This window comes from Cornus florida, unplaced genomic scaffold (assembly GCF_030987335.1).
Source record: "Cornus florida cultivar Cherokee Brave unplaced genomic scaffold, ASM3098733v1 CherokeeBrave_3.0.0_Hap2_Chr10, whole genome shotgun sequence".
Lineage (NCBI taxonomy): Eukaryota > Viridiplantae > Streptophyta > Magnoliopsida > Cornales > Cornaceae > Cornus > Cornus florida.
In genome coordinates, this window is record NW_026775580.1 from 99,938,548 (window position 1) to 99,959,897 (window position 21,350).

At 33.1% G+C, this 21,350-nt stretch overlaps 2 protein-coding genes across 2 annotated transcripts; one reads left to right on the forward strand and one right to left on the reverse strand.

Annotated features, from left to right (window-relative positions):
* Positions 1 to 2,006: 2,006 nt before the first annotated feature.
* Positions 2,007 to 4,549, forward strand: LOC132276342 (galactinol synthase 1-like). Its single transcript, XM_059777731.1, has 4 exons — positions 2,007 to 2,489; positions 3,194 to 3,514; positions 3,785 to 3,919; positions 4,083 to 4,549. The coding sequence occupies exons 1-4, from the start codon at positions 2,154 to 2,156 to the stop codon at positions 4,299 to 4,301; spliced, it is 1,011 nt and encodes a 336-aa protein (XP_059633714.1). The 5' UTR covers positions 2,007 to 2,153; the 3' UTR covers positions 4,302 to 4,549.
* Positions 4,550 to 6,522: 1,973 nt separating this feature from the next.
* Positions 6,523 to 12,553, reverse strand: LOC132276343 (uncharacterized). The gene is made up of 6 exons (XM_059777732.1): positions 12,401 to 12,553; positions 9,861 to 10,001; positions 9,616 to 9,780; positions 9,077 to 9,199; positions 8,590 to 8,733; positions 6,523 to 7,061 (listed from the first exon to the last, which is right to left on the reverse strand). Exons 2-6 carry the CDS (start codon positions 9,993 to 9,995, stop codon positions 6,618 to 6,620), a joined length of 1,011 nt encoding a protein of 336 aa, XP_059633715.1. The 5' UTR covers positions 9,996 to 10,001; positions 12,401 to 12,553; the 3' UTR covers positions 6,523 to 6,617.
* Between the last annotated feature and the right edge of the window lie 8,797 nt (positions 12,554 to 21,350).

Genomic DNA, 21,350 nt, shown 5'->3' on the forward strand with positions numbered 1-21,350 from the left:
TGTCATTTGTCAGCCGAATGTGATGGAGGGAGTCTTGGCTTTGAGCATAGAAAGGTGATGTCTGCTCTAACTTTAACCCTCTTTTCTTATTGGATTCCAATTCCAATTTCAATTCCAAATCCAAATCCAAATCCAAATCCAAATCCGCAGATTTTAGCTCCTTCCTTCGTGCACACACACACACACACACACATATATATATATATATATATATATATGGGTGAAGTACAAAAAATATCTCTAAAGTATGTTTGCAGTGCATATCGCACCTATCATGTGCAAAAAAACATTTTTAAAGTTTTAATTTAGTGCAAATAGGTCATTCTGACGAATATAAATCCCAAATTGATTAAATTACCCTGAACCATTTTATAAAATATATAAAAATAAATAATTTTATAAAATGATTGAAAATGACACTATTGGAAGATGCCCCTCATGTGCAAAAAACATCCTTAAAATTTCAATTTGATGAAAATAGGTCCCTCTGATAAATTTGAACCCTAAGTTGACTAAATTACCTTTATTGAAACCATTTTATAAAATATATAAAAATAAATATTTTTTAAAAATGATTGAAAATGATATTATTAGAGGATGCCGACAATGGACAAGTAAAGATAAAAGTAAAAGTAAAAATAAAAAGAAAAATAAAGATAAAAATGAAAATGAAAATAAAGTGTAAACTAAAGAAAACAAATATGTTCCAAACTACAAAAGCAGTGCACACTAATACTGGGATTTTTTTACATTTTTTTTTTGTTTAACAGTGTCGGTACGAAAAAAAATAAAATAAAGAAAAAAAAATTTAGTAAAAAACAGTAAATTAAAATCTCAAAAAATTCAAATTCTTGTTTTACTAATTCTAAAAGTATTTTTTTTTAAAAAATTAGAAAGATATATCGTGAAAAAAAGTTTTAAAATATATATATATATATATAAGGTAATATGTACATAACACCTCTATACTATGATATTAGTAGTATATATATCATTTGGGTATTTTCGGAAGAGTAAAAGGACAAAACGGGTATTACAATACTAATTTATGTTCGATTTTTGATTAAGGGATATTTTTGCACAATGTGAAAAAATTATAAATGTTTTTTTGCATAATTTTTCAAATGGGATATAAAAATATTATACAGAGTATACTTTAGGGTGTTTTGTGCCCTTGTTCCATACATATATATATTCCACAAGGACAATGACACCCACTATTCATTGCTTTAATATGTAGTTAAAAAAGAGAATAATATTGTTTAAAGATTGGTGATATACTCTTCGAATCGAAGGGTCCGAATAACACAAAATAATATTGTATAAAGAGTGGTGATATGGAATTTGATAGTATGATTTTGTATACTCTTTCGCTTCGAACAGCAAACAAAGAGGGTGGGTGGCCCACACAATTGAACGGGACCCACATTTTGAAGAGATATAAATAATGTAAAAATAAGATTTTGTATCAAAGTCATGATAAGGAATTTGATAGCATGATCAATTCAAGGCGTCGGAACTAAATGATTTTTCTTGTATCAATATCTTAATTTTTTTTTCAATCCATGTAATCCCATGACCTTAAATCCTCGATTAATGATTAGGGCAAATTTAGCGTAACACTTTATCACTGTATTATTATTATTATTATTATTATTTTTTTTTTTGTTACTATAAAACTAAGGTAAAAAATGAAAAATGAAAAATGAAAAATGAAAAAAAAAAGAATAATAATTATGTGGATTTCTAACAGACCATGACCTTATTTCATTAAATCTCAGCCGTGCATTCTGATGATAATGATAGAAAAATGGTAGGGTGAGCAACAAATGACGTTCGCATTCGTTCCATCCACATACAATACCTAGACTTTGCAAAATATATTATTTGCATTAAAAACATGAAAAAGACAATAAAGTTGAATTTGGGTTTTCATTAATTTGGAGTTCATTTGGTATGCATGTACCACTCTCATTTGATGTCTATTTAAGGAGACGAAGTGTGCCATTGTAGGACTCAGGGACAAAGGTGAGTAAGGTGGCATCTCAGCGTTGCTAGTTTACTTTCCTAACACTCCTCAACGCACCAACACCTATTGCACAATCTCATCACTCTCCAAATCTCTCTGCAACCAAGCATTCAAAACTCACCTAATGGCCCCCAAAGTTCCCGGAGACATGTTCTCTGGCACCGGGATGGTCACGACGCTTAACAAAGCCTACTCCAAGAGGGCCTACGTAACATTTTTAGCCGGAAATGGTGATTATGTCAAAGGGGTGGTTGGGTTGGCTAAGGGTTTGCGAAAGGCGAAGAGCGCCTACCCTCTCGTGGTTGCAATCTTGCCGGACGTGCCTGAGGAACACCGCGACATCTTAAGGTCTCAGGGTTGCATTGTTCATGAGATTGAGCCCATATATCCACCTGAAAACCAGATCAAGTTTGCAATGGCATACTATGTCATCAACTACTCCAAGCTCCGAATATGGAACGTAAGTATCGTTAAATCACACAAATATATACTATGTGAAACTAGTATTATTAATCTTTTATGTACAAGGTTTCTTATTCACTTTTTCCTCTTCCTATATAAAGTAAGACACAATCTTGAAGCCAGACAGAATATTTTTTTTTTTAGTTTTCAATAAATGAAAATCTATTACAACACATGATTGTCTAAGAGTCCGGATCCTCTATAGTGTGTTGTAATACAACCAACGACCGTGATCACTCACACATGTGATTGATTGTGACAACAAAAGGATGAACTCATGTTTTAATTGAACAATAATAACACCTTTATTCCAAATATTCCAACTATTTGGAGTATAATTTTCCCTTTGCTTGGAAAGACCTATGTTAAAAATTAAAAAATAGAGGAGTACTTATATGTTGCACATGGTGTGTGTATATATATATATATACACTATACATAAAAATGGCATATATGTGATTTATATACCATACATACATTCATCATCATTCTCATCTTTGCTTTGATCCCACTCAAATGATTTGCCCATGGAATATTAATTTCTCCTTTCATAAGTATCTTTTTTAAGATCTTTATTATTCCATCTCATTTTACTTTCGTTATTTTTTGCTTCTTTACCTTCTATTAGTTTTTTTAGAGGATTTATAAAGATATATATATATATATATATATATATATATATATATGTTTGTATGATTACAGTTTGAGGAGTACAGCAAGATGCTGTATCTAGATGCGGATATACAAGTTTTTGAGAATATCGACCATCTCTTTGACATGGCGGACGGTTACTTCTACGCCGTGATGGACTGCTTCTGTGAGAAAACATGGAGTCACTCACCACAGTACTCAGTTGGGTACTGCCAACAATGCCCAGAAAGAGTGGTTTGGCCGGCCGAGATGGGTTCACCTCCTCCGTTGTACTTCAACGCCGGCATGTTCGTGTTCGAGCCTTGCCACTTTACCTACCAAACCCTCCTCGACACTCTCCAAATCAGTACTCCAACACCCTTCGCTGAGCAAGTAAGTCGTACTACAAATTGGGATGACAATTTTATCTAATCATACGAGTCATATAAAAGAGTAATCTATCTATTATGGTTTCGTTTTTGAAGACAATGATGATGTTTGTTGAAGATATTGATTATTGATTAGTTTGATGATTAAAATAAGAGTTACGATCACTAGATACCATCAACATTTTCCCATCACCATCATTAAAGATTTGCTATTCTCTAGCGAAGAGATTTGATCAGATTTCTAAAGTTTTTGTTTTCCTTGCATACAATTTAGGATTTCTTGAACAAGTTCTTCCAAAACACATACAAACCCATCCCTCCAGTCTACAACCTTGTTCTAGCTATGTTATGGCGCCACCCAGAAAATGTGGAGCTCGAAAAAGTCAAAGTGGTTCACTATTGTGCTGCTGTAAGCATTCTCTTCTTGCCTCCAAAATCAACTCTCTCTCTCTCTCTCTCTCTCTCTCTCTCTATATATATATATATATATATATATTGATTTAGCTAATCCACAACTTCGTATTTAGTCCAGTTTAATTAATCTTCTCTGCGGTTTTATTTCTGAAAAATAGGGATCAAAGCCATGGAGGTACACTGGCAAAGAAGCTAACATGGAGAGAGAGGACATCAAGATGCTAGTAGCAAAATGGTGGGATATCTATAACGATGAGTCGCTTGATTTCAAGGCTGAAGACACTATTCAGGAGGAAGAGACTTTCTCGAGGCCATCAATCATGGCTTCCATGCCAGAACCTGCAATTTCCTACATTCCTGCACCCTCTGCTGCTTAAGAGCGCAGACCTAATCAATCTAAGTCTCAGGAGTTCAAAGTTGGTGTAATCCCAGCCAACCTAATTAAAGTGTTCAGGCTACTAAGCCTTTTTTGAGTTGTGGAACTTAACAAAAAAAAACCTTTTGAATTTTTAATATATTTGATGTTATATATACATGTGTATGTAGTGGCAAAGAAATATGCAACAGTCGTTTGAAATTATACCGAAATCTTTGCTTGTTATATATATGTTTTGTCTTCCTTTTCCATGCTATTCATCACAAAGCCCTTTCATCTCTGCTTTATTTCTGGGCATATCCTGCGTTCATCACTAGATCCTGTGTTTGATTGATGGGAAAGTCAAGAAAGGAGAAGCTTCAATCTCTCTAACTTAGTTTTCTCTGCAGCCAAGCATAACAATGTTGAATAAATCACAGTTCGAGCAACTAATGGAGCTACAGATGAACATATTCTAGAGAAGGCCTCTCAAGTCTCTTGCTTGAATATTCTAACTTGATATGGTGAAAATAAGATTAGTCATAATGATGTAAAGCAAATGAAAAAATAATACTAATGAAAGTGACAAAATGATTATCTTGTATTCATCAGTGAACTCCATGACCTTGAATCTTCAACCATCCAATAGTCTGTAATTCCTTTCCAAAAAACCCATCTTAATTTCACATCATAACTCAGCAAAATTTAACCAATTTAACATAATAATAAACAAAAAAAAAACTGCAACCATAAAAAAAACACCATATACAAATTTGACCACCAAAATAAGTTTCCATTGTCACATTCTCTTGTGGATCACCATATCTGTGACCGAGATAATCCTTTCCTCAATGCAACCCTCACCGAATATTTCACTGGGATGTAACACTGTTTCCAGTTCATCACCCGTACAAGAACTTGAAAATGATGTATGTAGTCGAACTACAACTTTTCTTAAGATACTATTATAGCTCTATCCATTTCTATCATGCATCAGTAAAAACTGTTTGATACACGTGCTAGTGGGGTTTTCATACCTAGAAGAGCCAGAATTTTAATTCTTATCATGAATACATTCTCATTATGAGTTCGCATCTTCATCCACGAGAGAGCACTATCATGATAGCTTCTCCCTCTATGTTATATGCAATCTTTTAGTGTTTACTTACAAGATGGTTTCTAGTGAAGGCATGACAACTAAAAAGTTGAAGAGCTTCATCATCATTCAATCACTCAACCCTATATTACATTATCAACTTTATTCTCTACCAAAAAACGTTCATCTCTCTCGTTGCTACGATGATCTACTTCCAAGACTAAACCAGTCCTTTCCTCTAGCTAAGCTTTATAATTGCATTACATGATCCATGTCAACAGGAACCATCTCGTAACCGTCTTTGTTTTAGCACGTTGATTAGATAGTCAACATGGCCATTATCTTTACATTTTTTTCCATTACTATGTCATTCAAGAGTTGTTGCAGAAAAGTTAGACTATGCTTTTCTGAATCTTCTTTGACATTGCTAAGGAAATGAAAACTTTCAAATTTATCAAATATTTGATTGAAAGCAACTTTGGCAATGGTTTTCTTTCCTATTCCTCCAATTCCACGAATCCCCACAATCTGCACTTCTTTTAACCCAATGTCTCGCAAGGTGATCACTCTGTTCACACGAGAATCTATCCCCACTTTATACTAGGCAACATTTAATGGTACATGTCCCAATCCTTTTAAAGTTTCTTGAACAGCTTTCTGATAAACTTTGCCTCATGCCTATCAATTAGGACAAAGCACATTTAAAAACAATCTGGCTGGTCATTGTACAAATAAGAGAAACAAATTTAAGTCACTATGATGAATAGTTCTGTCAATTATAACTCATATATGGATATATAATAATAGTAAGCAACTGAATTCGCAAGCCAAACTGTTAGAAATAGATTCATAAATCTTTAAAAGGTTAAAAACTATATGATCATCATATATTGAATAAATATAGAGATACGTGTGTGTGCGCACTGTGCAGTTTAAGATATCAAATAAATATAAATGTTGAAGTTACCTTTGAAGAAACTCATAACATGCATGGCTAGGAAACTTTGTTGGTGTGGTGGACTCCGACATGATCAACAGGCCGTATTTGGATATTTTCATATTATGGCAAACAATTGTCGAAAGCAACCTAAATTCTGGATGGTGTTACCATCATCATTATCATCATCATCATCATCAATTCATCACATGTTGCTTAACAACATTAATATTAATTGCAAGTAGGACCAAAAGTACACATGAAAATTGTGGATACAAATTAACCGCAAGCAGTTGATTTCATACTCAAAGACACCTTCTACGACATTGCTTTGCATTTCTTCTATGCAAGGCCCATCTTTTTTTAATGTCACATATTTCATCCACTTCGCATCCTTCAGATACTCCGTGATATATCCCAAGATCCTCATTAGAACTTTTAGTGTCAAAAACTCCCCTAATTCTGGAAGTTTCAGCGAGCAGATCATTTATCAGCATCTCAGTCGTCCTCGTGGTAATTCCCCTAAGATACCAAGAAATGGGAGGGGGCGGAACAAGGGATGGTTGGATGAGCTGCTCTAAGGTCACTGTTGAACCCATCCTTCCTTTGCCTCTGGTGCATGACATATAATCAGCTGTAGTTTTAGGTCTGAAGGGATGACACAAATTTTCATCCACAAATAGAGGTTCTACTTTCCAGCAGCCTTCGAATTTTTCCATAAATCCTGTTTTCACTTGCTTGAATTTCATCTGACAAACATGTGCAACAAGAAAAGAAATCAATAAGTAGCTGTAATTATAACTAATGTAGACAGTGCATCATGATTAAGTGATGCTTTAATGCTTATTGTAATTTGTAACTTTTCTCATAAAAAAATGCATGATAAGAAATGAATGTGGTGATGGGCATTAAAATTTATCTTCAACAAAGTTTCGAATTATTTGTTCTCCAAAAGTGTATGCTAGTAAATGGAATCATAATATCATTATCCTGGAGAACCAAATGTTTGGTGTGTATCAACTAGAGGTGCAACTTGCTTTGGTATGATTCTGTTTGGTGCCAACCAAGAACCAAACAAACCTAGTTCGATGCTCAAAAACTGAACCAAATTCAAACAGATAGTGAGCAGAACTAAACCAAATCAACCTTGATTAAGAATGGATTTCTAAGTCCAGCAAATGAGTTGAGCTGAATAGAAATGTTTGCAGAGGAAGCCTTTAAATTATTAAAAGAAAGTGTAATGGAAAAAAGAAGAGTTGAGAAAACCAAACTCCTACTGCATAAATATAAGAGATTCAACAAACCAAATGGAGGATCCACAATCACGACGTAGTTTAGAGAGAGGTGAATCTGAAAGTTGGGATTTCTTTTAAAAAAAACCATAACTTGAATGCAAAAGAAGGGGAAAGAGAACCATCTTTCCGTTGCTAGAAATGAATCTTGGAATAAGGATGAAGGGTGACATGAGAAAATTTTGAAGTTAGAATGAAGGGAAAAAATTATTATAGAATAAAACGTAGAAGAGGATAAAAAGAAAAATTAACTTGGAATGAAGAGGAGAGTGAGGGTCTGTTGTGAGCTAATTAGAATAGAAAACAATTTGTAGGTGGAAGTGCCAAGTCTCTCTAGCTTTGTTCTTTATGCTTGATCTGTCAAGCAAAGCCTACCTTCTAGAGTAAATATTAATAGATGGTCCATACTTGAGTAGTTGAGTGCGTGAGGGTTGATTCAGCAAACCAATAGTTTAACCCAAAAGTGGACCAACATAATGTTTTCTTCACTTTTTTAGGCCCAGAGATAGAGAAACTTGTTGCAGAACTGAACCAAACCAATCCATTGAGGTCAGGCTGGTTTGTTCTTGACAGTGAAGTAAGACTAAGCTCATAAGTAGAGGTCTATCGGTGCAAGGATGACTCTCCCGGGCCATATTAATGAATATGAATTCGATTGAATGCTTTAATTCTCTACTTCACGTTGGTGAAAAATGAGGTGGTAATGCTAAGCAGGGTTGGCTTATTCGAAGCTTTAAGCAGTTTATAGAGAGGTGTCATCTTGTTGATATTGGTTTTATGTTTTAACTTGCGCCCCTAGTATTGTCAGAGACCAATTTCCAATTTTGAATTCCTCTGCTCTCTTTAAATTCACATTTTAGAAAAGGATTCAGCCTGGAAAGGGATGATAAACATTATTATTATTTTTTGGTTCTTCCTTGAGAATATGCTATTAATTAATATGTCTAAAATTAACAATTAAATTAAAAAGAATAATTAGGCTCACTGTGTGATATTCTCTGTTCTGATCTACTAAAACATGAACTGAGATGGTTCCTGACCACCAAAGAAACCTCCATAAAGCGGCTTGCTCTAGTTCAACCACCTGCCTTAAACCTTCATCAACCAAGACCCTTCTGAATAATACTTCCTGATAAAGATGTCAATCTCGTCAAATGACCAGGAGAAAATATCTGCAGCGCTGGAATTAGTACAGGAGATAATAACCAAAACAAAATACTGTGACAAAATTTCTGGAACTCCCCACCCACCCACTTGAGAAAGAGATATTAGCAGAAAAAACTCCCACTTGAGAAAGAGATATTAGCATAAAAAACTCTGGGTAGTGCACTTCTTTTAGATTAGCAGAAGAAACAAGCGACATACAGGAAGCAGATTAGAATTTCTAATACACAACCTTGTCCATTTATCAAAATTTGGAGTAATATGAGCTGGAGGATGGCAATGAAGCAAATGAAGATTCTTTTAGTTACCTCAATATTCTTGAAGACCCTCTTATTATCAGGGTCTGTGACAATGTCATATACTGCATCTGGGGGCAACCCGACATCGACTTTCACACTCAGGTTGCACAGAGAACCTTTTGGTACGCTGACCTGCAAAAGTTACATAATATCCCCATAGTGAGACTTCATGCTCTTCGTAATAGATATCCTGATTAATGGTTTTAGCAGTAGAAAACAATAAGTAGGATTTAACGTTGACAAATGTACTTAATTTTTCTGTCCACGACTTTCTGTTTGGTCTACCTCAGAATGTTAGAAAACCACTATGACCACAGAGGGCTGTTTATGCAATCTGACAATTTACAGAAGATTTTATCCCACCTAAACATGCTCCATGTGGAAGAAAACAAGCTAGTGCTAGGCTATTGTCTTGAAATATGAGGATTCATAAAATAACAGTGACCAAGATAGAGATGTGCGAGTGAACTTGATTTCTAATCACTACTCCAACGAAAGAAGTTCAAGTCAGTAAAGTACAGCATGTTCCCTGTTTTAATCTTCCTTACCTTTATATCTGGGGATTGATCAGCCCAAACAGGATTTTCTTTCCAAGCTTGAATTTGCTTCTCTAGATTGACCTCCAAAGCAGTGGATGAAGTTTTATCCTTTCCTGTGATGGGGATTGCAGAATTCGCTTTGTCATCAGCTTTTGTTGATCTCTTAAATTGCGACTGTGATAACAAAGAAGTAATTTTATTCAATAACTCAATAAACACCATTAAAATATCAATGCTTAAGAGAAATCAATGACCTTTAGGCACTTTCGAAGTTTCTCGGGGAGCTGCACAAGGAAACTTGGCAATGCTGGACCAAAATTATTTGGACGTTCACTGCTTTTATTATTTTGAACATCTATGCCAGTTGTCATCACTTCCATATCACCCATTGAAGCCTGATTTCAGTTGCAAATGTTAACTTAAATGCTGCCCAAAGTATCTCTCATATTTACTACCAGTGTTACCAATCTCCTTCAGACTGAAGGTTCAGACTGATAATTTTAGGATTTTGGTCCTGTGGTCTTCAGGGGTTTTACATAAAAAGAATTGTCTATATCTACATTTTGTTTTACTACTTTATGTGTGTGAATGACTACGGATTACATTACCTTTCAAAAAAAAAAAAAAAAAAAAAGACTATGAATGAAACATGTGGATAACTAATAAAACAGAAACTTGGATAAAATTTAACTGAAATAAAAAAAGTTAGGTATTCACAAAAAGTAACCATAAGACTTAAACAACACCCCCCACCCCAACCACCACCACCCAAAATAAAGGTCTGAATTAAACTGTATGCATTCTAACATATAAAAGTCTAGGGTGACAGTCTATTCCCCAAGGATTACATATATATGTATATATAGATATAGACACCTACGCTATGGATTAAGACTTCAAAAAATTGAAAACAAGATGTGTAGTCCCTAAAAAGAATCAACTAGCAGAAGAGGTCTGAAAATAATTTCACAGCCTTCAGCTCACAAGGGCTATAGAATTGGATAGTAGAGACTGAAGAACACCAGGACAAAGAATGTAAGCAGAGAGTGCTTCATGGCTCAAGTAACCTTGAGCAGTACGGCTATAGGATACTGTTAGCCAAGATATGTTAACCTAGAATTGTGTTAGAAGATGCATTGTCCAAGTTGGACGTCTCAGATTCCACGCAACAACTTGAGGGGGAGTGTTAGCCGAGATATGTTAGCCTAGAATCGTCTGATTTGAGGGCGTAATTATTGGAATTTGACCATGTAATTATTCAGTTTCCTTTCTTGTAATACTAACATATCTCAGCTAACAAATACACAAACAGATTTCAGATACTAACCACAAGATACCCTCAAGTAGTGTACTGGCTTCTTTTGGATGCTGCATATTCTGTGTTTATAAATCATATATATAAAATATTGCAGATTATATCTTATCAACAATGGACGTAGGTAGGCTTGTCAAACCACGTTAAACCTTGTATTTCTTTTTTTATTGTTTGTAATTAAATTTCAATATGAAAGAGCTGTCACTTGCATAACAGGTTTAATTATCTTTCAACATATCTTATACTCATATTAATGTTGTGTTTTTTCCGACCATTTATATACTTATGTTTAACATAGATGACTATGATAGCTATTGCTAAACAGCAAAAATTATAGCTTTTGTGGTGGGTTGGCTGATTTCCCCATTTCTAAGTTTTTGGAACCACTCTCACCTATTGCGAGAGAATTTTGTTTTGATAATTAATCCTAGAAGCCATTTGCCATTAGTTGTCTAGATGGTATATTCTTGTGAAAACGTGGACTGCCAGAGTTAATTTCTATCCTCCTTGAGAATGCAGTAAAAGCTCGGGATGTCATGTTGGAACACAAGTTCAAATCTATAGAGAAGCCAATAGGTACATTGAATACCAAATGTCAGGTCTGTGTCCAATTTATCCCTCCCAACACTCTTGAGTAAGAGCAACCAAACTCAGGTAATGACCCTTCTATTTTCCTTGAGAAGGTTAAGGCGAGGCTTCTCAATGGAGTTATGTTTATTCTGTTTCCCATTCTTGTTCTAAAAATTAAGGTCAAATTTCCCCGTTTAGATTCTCTCAGATTTAAATTTCAGAATTTTTAAAGTCAAAATTGTTTTTTGAAGTGGTAGAGCCACTTCCGCAATTTAAAATTCGGACTTTTTAAATCAAAGTGATAGCCACTTCTGTTTCCATCAAACACACTTAATGAAGAATCGGCAAAACCATTTTAGTTCCTAGCACTCAATAAAGTTATAGTGCAGCCCCTAATGGTCTTAACATACCAAGCCAATAATCTATGTGAACTTCCATCACCACTATAACGAGGAATTCACATTGCTGCTCAAGCCAATTTATCAGAGCAGCAATTAACCGAACAGAACCTATTCACCATATCAATCCAAAATTATGGAAATATCAACCTAAATCACGAAACAATAAAAACCCATCACTCAAAACTTCCAAAATCAAACTAACAATTACAAGCAACAACATTCGCCACATGTATTTCAGTAAAGTAAAGCATAAATTACAAAAGAAAAATATTTTTAGAAGATAAACAAGCAAATTTCGTGAAAAACTACAAAGAAATGGATAAGATCACAAAGATGCACAGAATAACCGAAAATCCCAAAACTTATAAAAAGTAAAACTTTACTCCTAGATTGCACCCAGGAAGGAAAAAGGAACTGTGAAAAGAAAAATAGGCAGATCTACTAAATGTCATCAAAGCTTTCTAATGATTTTGTATAGAAAGGTATAAGAGAGAAGAGATTCACTCACTTGGGAATGTAATTGGCAGAATATTCACTCTACTGGAGATTCGTAAAATGCCCAAAATGTTTAACTAATCACTGGAAAACTGGCCTCTCCCTCCCTCCCTCCCTTCCCCTCTCTCTCTCTCTCTCTCTCTCTCTCTCTCTCCATATTTATATATATATATATATGTATGCGTGTATCTATATATCTCCTTTTAGTTTTATTCACTTGGATCTTTTCTCTCGTCTTCTTTTTATTTTGGAGGTAACAACACCACACACGTGATTTAGACCTTTGCACATGTTAGGTGTTTTAAGTGGATCAACTGGTCAAGTGTTACCGCCACTACGCGATTTTTCTCTTTTTGCAGGCAACCTTCGAATTTTCTTCGATTTGGGATTTACAGATTTGGAAGTGAATTGTTTAATTAAATAAATTTTTATTAGTTAATTATATAATAGAAGTAAGTGAGGGATCAGATTCCCTTAATTATTGCAAAAATGATTAATTAATTCTTATTTATTATATAAATAATTAATTAAAAACAGTAAATTTACTAATTCACTGTAATTGCTCAGTGCAAAAATTATTTTTAATTAAAAATGAACTAAAATTTTCTTAAATTTTATTAATTCTAATTTTATGATTTTAATTTCACACCGCCTAACATAATTTTAATAAATTGTATTGTAATAATTCATTAGTACTCTTTTTAACTTAGACCTAATTTTTTGCAATTATAATTAGGGAAATGATTCTTGCATCGAATAGTTGCACTGAATTATTAGACCTACTATTTTAATTGACCAATTATGCTATAAATAAGGAAGTAGAGTAGTATTTGATACAAATAGTCAATTAAAAATTATTCGGTTAAGCAATTCACTGTAAGTATTAAGTATGAGTATCACTACTCTTATAATTATGGTGCAAAAATTGATTTCTTTTTTGAAATTTACAAGTAAAATTGTGAAAGTAACACTGTATACATCTGACTCTTGCGAGAAATTTATAGACTGGACTTATCTTTTTTAGAAATAATTTTCCTACAATATTTATTTATTTATTGGTTACATAATCTTTTCTTTGGTTACATAATCTTTTCTTTTGTTTTAGTTTCTGGTGACTAAGAAAGGCATATTAGAAAACCCTTCTGGCTTTTGAACCTTATCAACCAAATTAAGTATCCAGGAGGCCAATTATAATTATTAAGCCAAATTGATTTGTTTTTAAAAATTCACAAATGATTTTCATATATATATATATATATATATTTCCATTTTTCTTTGTTTTCCTTTTAATTTGTTCTAGTTTTTGGTAGGGATGCAACTTGGGTTGGGTAGCCCGAGCCTAACTCAAGCCCAGCCCGATTTTTCACGGGCTTGGGCAATCATTTTTATAATTAGGATTGTGCTTGGGTTAAAAAATCTTAACCCGAATTTAATTAGAGTTGGATTTAGGTTGAAGTGCTAGTAACTCGAGCCAACTCGAACCCGAATTCTAATATTATTTTCATATACATTTTTATTTTTAAATACTTTATATATAATATTTAAACTATGGCTACTTTTTTTCTTTTCAACTTCTTTGTTAAATCTTAACTTATTGTATGTTAACATTTAGGAGAATTAATTTTCTAAAAATTTATTTGTAATTTATTAAAAATTTACAAAAAAGTCTTTAAACTTTTTTTTGTTTAAGATCATATTAAATTTTTGATATAAAGATTAGTCATATGAGTAATCCGAATTAACCCGAACTTTTTACACGAAATCTAAGCCCTAGTTACAAGCCCGAATTTAAAAATAAAAGGATAGGTTGGGCTTGAGTTGAGTAATTAAGGTTGAGGATAGGGTTAGGGTTGGGCTTGGGTTTAGTATTTCATATGGTGGGTTGGGCTCAAACTATACCTTAAACCCGCCCGAGTTGCAATCTTAGTTTTTGGTGACTATTTAGATCCTTGCATTTTAGTTTCTATTTTTAGGTTTTTTTTAAAAAAAAAAGAAAAAAAATTATCATGCCATATTTTTATTTTTATTTTTTTATTTTTTTTTAAAGAACGTTCTTGATTGATAGATTAAAAATGTTTGAAAATATAACGACCCGAACTCGGAGGTCCGAATCACTAACCAGGACCTTACTCGAACCCGAGAATGCCCAAGGGTAAAACAGTCAACTAAGGGATGAAACTGAATGATATGAATCTAAATGAGTCATAATAGGTCAACATAAGTCATAATGGTCATTTGGACCCATGTCACAAGATTCTAGATATAAGAATGATGATTTCACACAATTGCCCCTTCGGTTTCAAAGATTTCAGGAGTAATCCACACTCAAAAGGCCATAACTTTGTCTCCTGTTGGAATGTTTGAATGTAGTTGGTACCATTAGAAAGATGACTCACATTTGACCCAATTTGGAATTAAGATGAGGGAGATGTGGTTATTTGAAGTTGGGTCAAAAATCCTGGTGCATTGAAGGCGTCAGCCGGCCAAAGCCAATGGGTTAACCAGCCAACTAGGATGGTCAACTGGCTGAAACAAGGTTCCATCGAAGGTAACCCTCTGTTTTGGCCCTTAGTCGGCTGGTGGGCCTTGCGAGCCGGCCGACAGGGCCTGGGAGTGACCAAAAATGGCCCAAAAATGTATTTTTTCCACTATTTGAGTGCCCAAGCAACTTGATATCATATAGGTAACACATCCAACCTTAAATTTGATCAAAACCCTATCCCAAATAACCATAAACATGTATACAATGATAAAATAACATCCGTTTATCATAGCGGGGTTAAATTACATCAATGACACATAAATTTTAGTCTAGTTACATCTTTAAATGGTTCGGAAGCTTTAAGGTATGTTTGAGAGCACAATGAGATGGTAAGAAATGGAAAATGGGCTTTGAAACCTTCTACAACCCAATATACATACAATTGGTCATCAATTACAAATCATAGCAAAATTATACATCATTAAAACACATATTGCAATATATATCAAATTTTACATGTTTCAAAATAAGTTAAACATCTAATCGACAAAAGAGTCCTCAATGCATCAAAATATGGTGGTGAATCGTCAGTTTCTCCTTTTTCGTTTCCTGAAAAATAAAAAGTAGAGGTGTGAGTACAATGGCTTAGTAGAGATTGCCTAAGTGGCATTTCCTCAAGCAAGATAAGTAATCACGTGCCTAATATACAATGCATAGGAAAGAGGGAAGAGATCATGCAAGGGATTCACATACAACACATCCATTCTCAAATAACCATCATTATCATCCATATGCAATGTAATGCATGAAATGCTCAATGCAATCATATATCACACCCACACCTTCACATGTCCACACATCACATCCACACCCTCGCATATCTACACATACATCTCTCAACTCACACAATTCTCTTTTGCTCATGAACACCACTATGCCATGCATATGGAAATGCTTTAATTTCAATCATCCAACATTCATCATGCTTTCATAATACAACAGACATTTCTATGGCTAAAAGAATATTAATTCCAATTTATAGCATGCTTTAAACATTAAAATATCATTTAACATGTGACTAGTTAAAGACATCACAGCAACCATATATGGAAGAATATATATATAATCCATCACATAGCCACTTCATAGCATGTTATTTGGAATTCATACACAAGATACACTTATAATTACACCAAACACATCAATTAGACAAGACTCATGCATAAACCAAGACCCTAGAATTTTGCATCATTCAATTAACATCAAATTGACATGCCAGAGGAGGGAAAAAATCCAATTAACTATAAAATCCAATGAATTTGACAATTTGACAATTAGACAATTCTACCTCTTTAGATGCAAAAAAAACCCTAATTTTGAAATGCACCAAAATCACTCAATTAACAATCTGTTCTGATCACCTCGTAACTCTTGTAGAGCTCTACAACTTTGCCTTCAAGGGCAAAGATCAAATCCCACAAAAAATGGATGAATCTAAGCTAGAAAACATAAAATTTAGAGAGAAAAAGTTTTGTATAGAGAAAAGAAGGCTGCGGTTTTGGAAGAGAATAATGGCCACCAAATTTCATATTCTTGTGATATATGTGGTTGTGTAATTGAGATTTGGTCCATATGGGGTCCACTTGTCACAATAAAAATCTATTTTGTCTCATTCTATACATATACACATGTTACAATACATATCTAAGCACATAGCCACATAAACATATACTCAATAATAATGTATGAAGTGCAATGATACTGAAAAATAATCAGGTGCACGAAAAATTCGGGACCACCTTCCGGTTCGAAAATTTGAAAAATGCAGAAATGGCTAACAATGTATTTCTAAGAGTCCTGAGCTTGAAGAAATGACTCAAACAACTCTCGGAACTCACATGGCACATCCCACGGTGCTCAACACCTAAAACGAGGAGATAAATAAATTAATAAATAAATAAATAATTACCCGGGAAAATTGAAAAAATTGCGAAACGTCATAGAAAACCTAACTTAGTAAATCCATTTCTGACTAGAAAAAGCATATTAGCAAACCCTAAGGGTGCATTTGGATACATAGGAAAAAAAAGAAAAGAAACGATAGTATTAGTTTGAAGAAAAAACAAAAGAAAAGAAATGATAGTAATAATTTATATTCATGTTTGGGTAGAAAAGAAAGGATAATCATTCTTATTTGGATAAGATAGAGGAGAGAGAAGAAAAGAAAGCATAATAATCAAGTTATTATTCTACCCTTTTATATAACTAGGACTTAAATGGAATAACAAATCTATATATTTATTTGTAGAGGTTAGTTTTGGTATTATGAAAATACCACTAAACCACTATGCTTTTTCTCCATATCTTCTCAATTTTGGAGAGATAGCAAATGAGGGATCCCTCCCTATTTCTCCCTATCATTTCTTTTCTCTCCATTTAACTCACCCAAACACAATTGACCTGTATCCTTTATTTTCTCTCCCTAACTTTATCTATCAAATTGAGTACCCAAGACCAAGAGGCCAAGAATCATGATTTTTGCGTCAATGCCAAGAAAATATTAGAAAACAAAAAAGTGAAAAATTGTTATCTTGTAAAAAAATCTCATGTTGATTAAAAATTTGCACCCTACGAGTCCCTTCCCCCCCCAACCCAAAAAAAAAAAAAAAAATTCTTCTGCCATTTTCGTTCTTAAAATTCACAAAATCAGTACAAAAGAAGACTCTGAAGTAAAGTAATATTGCTTGGTTTGTAATTATGAAAACAGTTTTTTGTTCTCAAACTAAAAAGAGTACAAAAATTTCTGCTTAGTTCAATTTTTTGTTCTCAAACTAAGAACAGTACAAAAATCTTTGCTTAATTCAGTTTTCAGAAAACTGTTTTCTAAAAATTTAATTATAAAAATTTCTATTTTTAGAGAATTATAAAACATTATTTTCTGAGAACAATTTTCTGTTCTTGAATTCTTGAGAATTGTTTTAAGATTTACAAACCAAGCAAGCTTTTTGAAGCCTTTTTTCTAATACTCAAACGCATTGCTTATAATTTGTTTTCTTTTAATTTTATATTTTAAGGATTCAATACCTATTTGATAACCTTTTTAGCTGAAGTCCAGACTGTAATATTATTTATTTAATTGTGACCCATATGATTTGGACATGTGATATATTATTCGGTGGCTAAGTAAATAGATATCAATTAATATTATTTATTTTTGGTCAACTTATAATTACCTTTTTGGTAATTATTTATTGGAGAAATGTTTTCCTTTCTTGTTTCTTACTTTGATGGAAAGTAGAGTTAGGTTACTAATAAAGAAAACTGGCTCTCTTTCTGCCTTTATAAAAATGCATATGCTCCATCAATTATGTATAATTAATGATACAACACGTATAAAGTTTTATGTGTGCAAAAGGTTAAGAGAGAAAAACCAGTTTCCACACTTTGCTTATTGATTAGAGTTGTAGCTTAGTTCGTGGTTCAATGATCTGGACGTTGGATTTAATCTCAACAAGGTTTTGATATCATGAATCGAGGTATTTATATCTAACTATATATATTTATGCGTTATAAAGATGTGAAATTAATTGAAGTTCTAACATTTAGAGATTTACGATTATTTGTGATTAATGTCTAACAAAATTAATGAGAGTTTACATGTGGTATCGGAGCCAGTAGTTTTGGAACTCATTATTTTTCCATTATACTTGCATAAATAATATGTGTAAGTTTAAATTAAAATTAAATAATTAAATAATTTTAATTTATTATATTCGTTCACTGCTTTGATCGAGACCCGCCTGCCATGATCAAAATTTTCTAATTCGTGTAGTAGCGTTTTTTGAATTAGTATCAATGATCTGTTTGTATGTTATGATTAGTTTTGTTTCTAATTTTGTGTATTAGTAATGTTTTTGAATTAGTGTCAAGCATCTATTTGTATGTTTTGTTTTGTTGACATCAAAATTGTGTGCCTCGTTTTACGTACTTATGTGTGTATATATATAATAAGACAAATTAAGGATGATTATTATTTTTGTGCATCATCGGTGTGTGTGTGTGTGTGTGTATATATATATATAATAAGACAAATTAAGGAGGATTATTATTTTAATGCATCATCAGTATAAAAATTTTGATTGAAATTTTGCTACGCAAATCGAGGTTGCCAAATTGTAATGATGTCTTTTGTTTTGTACATGATTACATATGCTTATTGATATACATCTACAGTACATATATCTATGATATTTTTGGGCTAGCAGTTTAATTAATTGACTTTGTGAAGTATGTGTGCATAATATGGTGGATAACTTAATGTTGGATTTATCACTAGGTAATTTAATATTCATATTATAGAAATGTTGGTAGCTACCAAAGTGGCCTAACCATAATGGTTAATGGATATTAATTTTAGTAGTAGACATAATTGTAATATTTCATGAATAATGATACTTATAATTTTTGTAATATTCATGAATATTTGGTTTATTCAATTATTAGAAATAATTCCTCAAAGGGAATTATTTTCAAGTGGTTAAATGAACATTAAGGGGTTGTATGTAATTTTTAATTGGGTAATTAGTCTAAAATTTGCTGGGGCAAAGCTAGATCGAGGTGGTCAGTTAATGGTGTCTTTCTGTTCCAATATAGACTACCGACTATGTATAATTTGCAGAGAAGAAAGGTACAGCTGGCTCCAAGATGTTCTCTTTGTTTACAAGGGATTGATACCAGAAATCATTTGTTTGTTCAATGTCCATTTGTAAGGAATTTCTGGAAATGGTTGGCAGACACTCTTGATTGGAGGACTGATTTTACTCTTTTGAACTTAGTGGATGATTTGTTGACTAGGTTTTTGCAGTAGAGTAGCAAAATGGTTCACACTATGCTAGTTGCTGGGCTTTGGGGTATTTGGCAAGAGAGAAATCGAAGACTTCATGACCACAGTTCTAGGTCCACCTCTGAGGTGGCTTGACAAATTTTATATGAAGTTCTTGATGTTTATAATGTCCCTTTTACAGACATTATTTAGAATTATTTGTTCACATTTCATTTCTTTTTCTGAAATAGGTTTTTCATTTCTGTTTCATCCTGAGGGAATGCCCTCTGTGCGCTTGTAAATACTTTTTCTTTCTTTTATACAAACCCAATTATAAAAAAAAAAAAAACAAAAAAAAAGGGTAGATATAGGATATTCAAAGGTAACTTGTCTATTTAATTAATTCGTGCATCACCAATGAAGCTATATAAATAAATACATTTAAGCATCATTTTTTGTATTTTGTGGTGACTACCCAAAGGGGTACCATAGTTGTACAATGTATTTTTTTTATTTTATTTTTTATTTATTATTATTATTATTTTTATTTTTATGTGTTGTTATCTCAAAGTATTAATGTTATGAGCATTTACCTTATTATGATTATTTTATTGCAGCATCTCTTCATGTTTCAGTAAATTCACATGCTTCATCTGTTCCAATTCTCAATGGGATTAACTTGTCAGAATAGAATGATCAAGCTCAGTTCAACTTAGGTGTGCTAGATCTTGATTTAACATTTCAAATTGAGAAACTTGTTGCTATTACTGATAAAAGCAGTGAGAAAGAAAAGATTCTCCATAAAGCTTGGGGGAAATCGAACAGATTGAGTATTATGTTTATGCGAATGACTATTACAAACAATATCAAAACAACTCTTTCCCAAACTGACAGTGCTAAGGAATATTTGAAAAATATAGAAGAACGTTTTCGCATTGCATATAAGTCTCTTGCAGGGAAATTAATGGTTGACCTCACTACTATGCGTTTTGATGGTACTCGTAATATGCATGAGCATGTTCTTGACATGACTAATCTTGTTGCGAAATTGAAAACTTTAGGGATGAATGTGGATGAGACTTTTCTCGTTCAATTTATTCTCAATTCCTTACCTATTCAGTATGGGCCATTTCAAATTCACTATAATACTATTAATGACAAGTGGAATGTGAATAAATTGACCAATATGTTAGTTCAGAAGGATGGAAGGCTTAAGCAACAAAGTAATCATAATGTTCATCTCTTGACTTAAGAAGCTAAAAAGAAATTTGGGAAAAGGTCTGGAAAGGGCATTAAACGAGCAACAGGATTCTGATTAAGTTACTCAAAAGAAGGAACGCAAGAATGATAAATGTCATTTTTATAACAAATCTGGACACTATCAGAAAGATTGCATAAAACGTAAAGAATGGTTCGAAAAGAAGGGCAAGCCTTTGGCTTTTGTATGTTTTGAATCAAACTTAATTGAAGTTCCTTCTAATACTTGGTGGGTTGATTTAGGTTCTAATGTTCATATTCCCAATACGATGTAGGGATTCCTTTCAACCAAAACCACAAATCCAAATGATGATTTCTTGTTTACAGGGAATAGGGAGAAAATTCCAGTTGAAGCCATTGGGACGTTTCGTTTAGTTTTAGATAATGGATTTCATTTAAATT

Bases quoted from the DNA above. Each gene is read 5' to 3' on its own strand.
- LOC132276342 (XM_059777731.1), top strand. From the start codon at position 2,154: ATGGCCCCCAAAGTTCCCGGAGACATGTTCTCTGGCACCGGGATGGTC. The intron at 2,490-3,193 runs GTAAGTATCGTT...GTATGATTACAG, and splicing joins CCAAGCTCCGAATATGGAAC to TTTGAGGAGTACAGCAAGAT. The intron at 3,920-4,082 runs GTAAGCATTCTC...TCTGAAAAATAG, and splicing joins TGGTTCACTATTGTGCTGCT to GGATCAAAGCCATGGAGGTA.
- LOC132276343 (XM_059777732.1), bottom strand. From the start codon at position 9,995: ATGGGTGATATGGAAGTGATGACAACTGGCATAGATGTTCAAAATAAT. The intron at 9,781-9,860 runs GTCATTGATTTC...TTGTTATCACAG, and splicing joins AACTTCGAAAGTGCCTAAAG to TCGCAATTTAAGAGATCAAC. The intron at 7,062-8,589 runs GTGAGCCTAATT...CATGTTTGTCAG, and splicing joins AGAACAGAGAATATCACACA to ATGAAATTCAAGCAAGTGAA.